At 28.2% G+C, this 8,939-nt stretch overlaps 1 protein-coding gene across 5 annotated transcripts; it reads right to left on the bottom strand.

Moving 5' to 3' along the window:
• LOC117908250 (2-phytyl-1,4-beta-naphthoquinone methyltransferase, chloroplastic-like) lies at positions 1-3,382 on the bottom strand. Of its 5 annotated transcripts, none has more exons than XR_004650196.1 (6): positions 2,978-3,365; positions 2,808-2,872; positions 2,623-2,713; positions 742-840; positions 388-521; positions 1-272 (listed from the first exon to the last, which is right to left on the bottom strand). XR_004650196.1 is itself a non-coding variant. In XM_034821893.1 (6 exons), the coding sequence occupies exons 1-5, from the start codon at positions 3,110-3,112 to the stop codon at positions 401-403; spliced, it is 504 nt and encodes a 167-aa protein (XP_034677784.1). In that variant the 5' UTR covers positions 3,113-3,382; the 3' UTR covers positions 1-272; positions 388-400. The 5 variants fall into 5 exon arrangements, 4 of the variants coding, with proteins under 4 accessions (XP_034677784.1, XP_034677822.1, XP_034677968.1 ...); XM_034821893.1 differs by having other exon boundaries at positions 742-833; positions 2,978-3,382; XM_034821931.1 differs by having other exon boundaries at positions 752-833; positions 2,978-3,381.
• Positions 3,383-8,939: the final 5,557 nt, after the last annotated feature.

An 8,939-nucleotide genomic window follows, 5' to 3' on the forward strand; every position in this document is an offset into this window, starting at 1 on the left:
TAAAAAAAAATGAATCTCATTATGACAAGTAGCGCATGAGAACACTCAGTCAAAGAAATGAATCTTATTATGACAACTAGTGCATGAAGAATCATTAAAAAATGACATCAAAATGTCATATGAATGTTAAATGTTGCAACTAACTTCACCCCTTAATTTAATTGGAAACATAATTACTCCTAAAACTGAAACCTCTTATCTAAACAATACCTGAATTGATGTAATAAATGATTTAGTGTTTTTATTGAAATTGAGGATGGATACCCTTGACCCTGAAATTTTCAGAAAAAAAATGACAAATCATATCAAATAACAGAACAAGTTTCGCCAAATCCCTTATCTCCACACTCTCACAAGAACAAAATAGAGTGATTGTAGAAAGAGAACCTGGTTTCAAGACTCAAAACAACTCTTGCATGGCCTTGCATTTAGCTAACACATTTCGTAGCCCATAACCCATGGTAATGGCATCAAAAGAACAGTTAGAAAAAGGCAACTCAGTTGCATTGCCCTCAATCCACCTACAATGTAACGCATGGCATCATTACCTCATTTTGTTGGTTGGCAATACTTGTCAACTTAAACTGAAGAGGTATGAAATTATAATGGATTATATAAAATTGATCTATAGACAAATGGTAAGTTTTTGGAGGTTTATTTCATGATTTGTAAACATAAAATGTCTTTCCAAATTCTTAATAAGCACATTCCAGTTATTAGACTCATCAACACTAGATTTACCAATGCTCACTCAATGTTCTTGTAGCAAGCTTTTGAGAGCAAGTGTTGTTGAGATGAAGCAACCGATAATCGCTCCCTTGAGAAATCAAAATCTATCACCTGCAAAAATTGAGGTACTGAAGAGAAATAAAGAGAGAAAACCTAACATCAATTTCTTTCACAACTTTATGATGCTATAGGCTAAACTTAGGCTATAGTGTTGGGATGCTACATCACAATGATTTCTAGCACATTTTTTGTATAAAAAATAACATAGCATGGAACCTACATTTAGTAAATTCCGATAAACTGTTTAGGTCACAAGAAAAATGAGCTCTTCTTTATGAAGCGAAGCCTCGATTAGTACTCACAACTAGAAAGGCACACAAACCATGGTCTCGTCTGAATCTACCATAACACCCCTTTTAAAGAAAAGAGTTGTGCTCAATCATACGAAGGAAGTACCCCAATTGCTTTTCCAAATAGACATGATCAATAATCACATTTGACTAATTCAAAAAATTTATACCCATGGCATTGAGTCCATAACTTATGAGCTAAAGTAATTTTCTTTAAGAAAACATCCTTTGGGAGAAATCATAATGTGTTCTATCATTGGAACCCTATTTGTGAAATTAATAAAAAAAAAAGGGGAGAAATCATAATGTGTTCTATCATTGGAACCGTCTTTGTGAAATCAATAAATTATTGACAAGAATTGATCATAACTTTTTCGATGCTTCTAAGCTCAATGCACATGAGGCATAATGCATAAGATTACAAGGAGTAATTAAGTAAAATTCATTTAATTCAATGAAATAATTTTCACTATTTCTAAAAAGTGAACAAATTGTAGTAATGAATAAGAAGAGAAGTGTATTTCCCATTTTGATTCTCTATTTCAAACTTCCAAACATTCCCTACGTTATTTCATACAAGTAGGAGAGTAGGTGTATATAGACATAGACACAAACATTTGAAACTATAAAACTAAATTTTAACAATAATAATCTATACTATGGGTCTGTCCAACATAACTTTTTTCTTTATTTTGTATACTAAAAATAATTAAAAAATATAAACATTACCCTCCCAAATACCACTAGAAGAAGTGATATATTTTGATAATTCTTCTTTTTTCTTAGAAGCAATTGCTTCTTAATTTTCCAAGCAAGACAAAAGCCACGTATATTTTTGTGGCAACTATGAGAAAGCTTTATCAACAAAGAGAATTAAAAGAAATGTTTTCTTTTTTTTTCTTTTTCCTGAGAAAAAGAAAAGTTATTTATGATTTTTTTATAATTTGTCTCTTTACATTTTTTTTAGCATATTTTATTTAGCCCACCAAAAGAAGTGGTATGTTTTGAATCTTTTGATATTTCTCTCTCTCCCTTTTTTTTTTTCTTTCCTTGAAAGCAATATAGAAATTTGTATTTCTACTTCAAAAATTTTTAGGCAATTTCCATGTCAGACCAAGATAAAGAATTTCAAACTTGTTTTAGTAATATGTGTGCGTTTTTGTCATTTCTAGTGTTTTTCACCATCTTCTTAAATCATTTTGATATCATAAAAATATAATTTGATATTCAACACACATAAAAATGAGACAAAGTAATCAATTAAAACATTTCCTAGTTATCTCATATTAAATATAATTATGGATTAAAATAGTCATTATATTTTAAAAATGATTTTTAATACCAATCTGAAAACGTAAACTTTTGTATGCATATTCAAGGCCTACGGTTTAAAGTAATAATAATTCAATAAAATTAAATTAATTAAGAGATAATGAAAATTATTGAAATTAATAAATAGAAAAAATCTGCATGTGAAAATAATAACAAATACGTGATTTCAGATTTTAAGGAATTTTAACTTAATCAAGAATTTGAAAGAAACCTTGCCATCAGACCCAACTCTTTCTGATAGTAGAAATGCCAAATCCCCACTTCCACAACACAAATCCAACACATTGTCTCCCCTCTTGGCCCTGACCCAGAATTTCAGAAGCAAAATTAAAAAAAAAAATTGATAAATCAATAATAAAAGAAAACAGAGAGAGAAAAGTGAAATACGATAATTACCCGCTCCATGATACCGCCATTCTTTTCCATATCCGGTGCTGCCCCAAACTCAAGAAATCAATCGGCTGTAAATGTAATTGAGAAATAAAAAATTAAAAAGACAAAAAAGAATTCAGAAAAAATAGAAACCCAAAATTTGACGGGAGATGGTGATGAGGGTGAAGGCGTACATTATCGTAAACAGGAGCAATGCGGTTAAACAGCGCCTGGCGTTCGTCGGCACATCGAACCGATCGAGATCTGGAGGGTAAAGCGAGCAGATTGGGATTAGAAGATGGGCGAAGGAGGAACTGAAGTGAAGCCATAGGAGGTGAGTATATCTCCTCTCCGCCCGGTGCAATGAAAACAGAAAACTAAAAACTCTAATCTATATGCTTCCTCAAATTAAATCCAATCACCAATCCCGATATGACGTAATCTGGTTTTCCCTTAAGCCTACTCCACAGTTCACATTAGGGCTTGGGGTTGATCTTCAACAGTCAAATTTACTTGCCATGGAAAGGGCGCTATTTACAATTATGAATTAGGGCTGATTAACGCACAGGATCAAAGTTCAACATATTTAGCATAATTGATGCTAACAACATGAAATATGAAAAACAAAATATCCTTGATCGAAATAAAAAATTAAAAGAAAAAAAAAGTGAATATGCTTTGGGGTCTCATTCTTTACTTTCACTCCCCGTTTTGATATCTAAGTGTCACATTTATTTCACATTTTAATTTCTTTTATAAAAATATTTTAATGTTTTTTAATTTCTCTTTTTATTAAAAAATAATGAAAAATGAATCCACAATCAACATATTAATAAACTTTTAATTATATCTTTTAAATTTTAAAATTTTCTAATTTAATTTAATTTTTATATTTTATAATTAAATAAGTTAAATTTTAAGTAAAAACAAATATTTAATATACTTTAAGTTTATTTTTATTTTTCCATTTTATTTCATTATTAAAAATATAACATTAGTAACACTATTGAAAGTAATTAATAAAACTTTTATTAAAATATAATATTAATAATAGCATTTTTAAAATGTAATTTTCATATATTTGAAAGAGAACAATAACTGTTTTTTTTTTCTAGATGTTTTACATATATTTTATAATTTTCATACCATATATATTGTTATCATATGAAATAAAAAATCATATTGAAATCATTTAAAAAATAATTTTAATATTTTTATTTTAAATTATATTTTAAAAATATTTTAAAGTTATATATTAAAATAAACTTTTTAAATCAAAATTTTATTTTGCATGTGGGTTTAATTTATTCATTTTTATCATTTTAAAAAATAAATTACTAAAGAATATAAAACAAAAAACAAAAAACAAGTATGGTGCATTATAGATGATAGAACATAGTCACACACTATAATTCATTTTATACAATTTTCATATCTTTCGGGTATTTTTAATATTACAAGAAAATCATATCATTCACCTCAATTATAAGTGTTTGTTAACTTTTGAATTGAATTTTACACTTTTGTGGATATTAGGTTTGTTATTTACTTTAACTATCCCTAAAACATAATTGTCACTTATTAATAATTTCTTCTTTATATATGATTATATTTTTTGAATTTTTTTCATAAAAAAAATATATTTTTAATTAAGCAAAATTTTTAATACATTATATTTACTAAAAAAATCTAATTTTTTTATATAAAAAAAAATTGAAACTCAAGTATTCACCTAATTAATACAAAAAAAATTATGAATAAAATTTGTTTTATAATGACTTTTTTTTACTTAAAATTATATTTTTCAATTTTTTATTAGAAGAATAAACTCTAAATCAAGTAAAACTTAATACATTAAATTTGTTAATAAATATATTGATTTTAAAAATAATTTAGAACTCAATGAACAAACTAATTATAGTTATAAATTTACAAAATAAAATTGTTTCAGGATGACTTTATTGTTTCTCTTCTCTATATAACTTCATATTTATAAAAATAAATTATTAGATAAATGAATTTTAAATTGAGAGTTAATGTGTTTGATTTATTAATGATTTTAATCATTTTTTAAAATAATTTGAAACTCAATTAATAAAAAAATATATAAATAAAAAAAATAGACAAAACCGATTGAAAATAATTCATGGCTCCCCCGTAACTATTGTAATGATCTTGTGTTGCATTGCAATCCTTCATTTTATGGCTCCTCCTATAGTCATGCTTTGTTTTGACTTATTTTATATAGTCACCTCAACTTCTACCTATAGTCATAGTGAGCACCCATGACCATGGACCTCCTTTAATATAGTGTGCTTATGGTTTATTGTTGTAATTTTTTTAGTATTGATTTTATTCAAGTTTGATGATTAAAAAGTTCTAATTCTAAGCACACAAAAGGACCTTGTATGCACGTAGGGTCCAACATACATGCACAACCATTCAAAGAAGGAAGATACAAGAGCATTCATCAAAATATATCATAATTTATTTGAAGTTATTACAATATTTGAAGAGGGTGGGGTGACTAACTCTTCAAAAAGTGATAGACTATTATAATTGAATATTAAATTTTTTTACCATGCCCATATGTCATACCACCACATTCAATTAGATTAATATAATATAATAAAAATAATAATAATCTATGGGTTCGATTTTTAATAAGTTGTCGACATCTTCAACCCATATCAACCCTAATATTTTTCTTTAACCCCATAATCCTAACACGTTCAAACCTTGCTTGCGTCAACCTAAACCCTAATTTGGGCACAAGTTAAGCAAGTTGGTCTATCGAAATTACAACCCTAATTAAAATAAAAATAGAATGGAATGAGTATTTCACTTTTATTATGAAATGATCACTTTCACTTTAATATTTGTTTAAGATGAAATACAAATGAGAAAAACATATATATATTTGTTTTAATATTTATTTAAAATAAAAATTAATTATATAAGATAATCAAGTACTCTCACATAAATAATTAATTAATCCCCTTTTCTCTAAATATTGAAGTAATCTGTCATTTACAAGTTACAACCAATTACAAGTTTACATTTAGCTAATTAAAATGAAAGGTTGGGAAGAGTAATTTATGTTCTTCATAAAGAATAATTTTTTAGAAATTAAAATTTTCTTATTTTCATTATAATGTACGGTAGTGTTAAAAATAAAATAAATAGCATATAATCCACTCTGTTAGTTTTTACAATATTTTTAGGTCTTTTTCAACAACAAAATTGAAATTTTCTTTTTGTTATCAATCAAAGTAAAACAAATTTTGTTAAAAATTATTTTTCTCTTTCTTTTCAATGTTTTAAATATATAAAAATAATAATTTTTATTCTCTTAATTTCCCACTTTCTCAATAATCAAAACTATTAGAATCAGCCTAGAAAGTACAACCTTTGAAACAAATAATGTAATTAATTATATGAGTGATTTATTTTGCACACATTTTATGGATGTTTAATTTAATTGAACATCATCTTTGTAAGTATTGAGTCTTATCAAGTATACTAAATATAGCTTGGGTTTATAGAGGATATGTAGAATGCACAAACCATGAGATTTCTTGACTTATTAAGTTGTCATGAATAGACTTGAAGTTATATCATGAATTTCAACAATTTAGTAAAAGTTGTAATGCATCACAACTTATCGGTGTGCATGTTTTGTACATTGAACAATACTTTAATGTCATGTCTTAATTCAATAACATAAAGATAAATCCAAATCCAAATCACATAAAGAGGAATATGATTCTAAAGTGATTTGATCAACCATTGTTACATTCACGAATGAGAAAGAATTGTGTTACTATACTATATATAACATAGATATTTTAGAGCTTAATGATTATATCTATTTTTTCTTCCTTTGTAGTATTTTTTATAATAAAATGATTCTCTTTGATCTAAAAATGTAGACATAATTAGTTAAACCATATTAAAATCTTATGTGTTTATTTGTATGATTTTGCTTTATCTTTATATTATTACACTAAAATATGGCATTCAATTTTTTTTATCTTTAGGTTATTGCACTAAAACATGACATGTTTCTTGTACAACATGTGGTATCATAGTTTTTAGTGGCACAATACCTTGCTTGTCCTTTCACCAATGCCAAGTGTTGTACCATGTTGAGGCCAAGTGTTATACCTTGTTGAGACCATGTGTGCCATTGAGCTCATGGATTGTATAGAGGCCCGATGTGTGTCAAGCCCCAATTAGCACACATCCTTATTGCAATATGACCCATGTTTGCCAAGCATCCTTAGCCTATAACCCATATTTGTTATATTGTCGGCCTTCATGAATTAACATTGTTGATTCCTTCCATCTAAGACATGCTTGACCTATCTCGTGTGCCACAATCATAACCCATGGGTTGTACCGTATTCATGGCATTACACTCATGCATGTGTGCTAGCAAGGTTCATCGTTACACTTTGGCCTTGTCTGAGACTTCATGTTGTGCCTGTTAAATCGCATGGTTATTATCATCTAAGTTCTATCACCACCTTCAAAGAGAGTGTGAAGTCAAAGTTCATTAAATCCTTGGTGAATATCCAAGAAAATGGATGAATTGATTGTTCATCTACTTCTACAAATTTTGATAATTTTAATATAAATAATAATTAACTACTCAATTATAAGAAAATTACAATAGAGAAGGGAATATAAACACAAACTAGATTTTTATAATGGGTTAACAATTGTATATGTGCATTCCTTCTTGTTTCATCTAAGGTTTCCTCTACTAATTCAAGGTTTTCTTCAATTGAAACTTTCAAGTCTTCATACAATTGAATTCAAAATTCTAATAGTCCTTTACACTCACTCGAGTGATCTCTCACACTTGAAACAAACTTCGCAATATTGAAAAATTAAAATTATAACTAGTCCATTTTCATGCAATCTCAACCTAGTGCACATCAACCTCACATTTATAAAGTCCTAAAAATAATGCTTATACTTGAAAAGATTCTTTTGGTGCATGGTCACCTAATTTTGGATTAATTTTATCTTTCAAAAATCAAAAACTTTATCAAATTAATAACCTGCTTAGACAACACTTAAACACACAATTAAGTGTTTATCATTTGTTTTGTTATTATTAAAATTCATGATGGAAAACCTTAGGCTGACAGAGAGTCACTCTTCCTAAAAAAAAAAACATTAAGCCTTCTCAAATTCTAATGCGACGAGACATCATAGGTGCTTCCACAAACATAATGGATTTTGTTTGGTCATAAACAATTTTTAAAAATATTACATCATTTAAAAACTCTCTCAATGCATCAATTTTGAAGAAAAAATCACAACTCCATGAAATCTAGTACTTTAATTTTGCCTAATCACTCCCAAATGGGCATGTTGCCACCTCAAGTGATTACCAAGCCAATACCCAAACACTCATAGCACTCCTCATGCATTGACATGCTATCAAAGTCTATCAAGACCCCTGGCTTTTCTTCTTGTCTAAGTTATGACATGTCTCTCTCCCTGCATGCCATACGTTATCGCAGACACATATCCATCCATATTTAAGCTCATTGGGAAGGAAAGGTAAAAAGGAAAAAGAAATAAAAGAAAAAAAAAAAAGATGCGATTCAATAGTGTGAAATCCTATTTCATTGGTACCAACTACCAACCTTCCACGGGACATATCGGTCAGATAATCCAAACTTAACCAGAATACAAAGTTCAACAAACCATGGTGCTACATCATTTCCATTCCATGTAGCATCAGTAAACTCGTATTTCCCCACCATCTTATGAACTTCGCAACCCATTGAAATTATACTGGGATAGGTAAAAAAGAATTGCACCACCCATTCCCAAAGGTTCCATTCCATGGCCCAAACATATCCTAAATTCACTCTAAATTATCCAAAATTTATCAATTAGGTTTTCAACAGAAATGTATAAAGTTTGAGCTAACTTAATATTTCTTGCAAGTAAAAGTAGACGACTAAAAGAATTTCCACTAAAAAGAAAACGTTTCTCCCACCGAAAGGCTATTCCAAACTATATAGAAAAGAAGTATGCTTTCAAAACAAATGGGCATTTATAATGGAACATGTATAAGATCCACACTTTGAGATTTTCTAGTGTTCCTCCCGCATAGTATAACTTATCAATCTA

This window comes from Vitis riparia, chromosome 1 (genome assembly GCF_004353265.1).
Source record: "Vitis riparia cultivar Riparia Gloire de Montpellier isolate 1030 chromosome 1, EGFV_Vit.rip_1.0, whole genome shotgun sequence".
Taxonomy (NCBI): domain Eukaryota; kingdom Viridiplantae; phylum Streptophyta; class Magnoliopsida; order Vitales; family Vitaceae; genus Vitis; species Vitis riparia.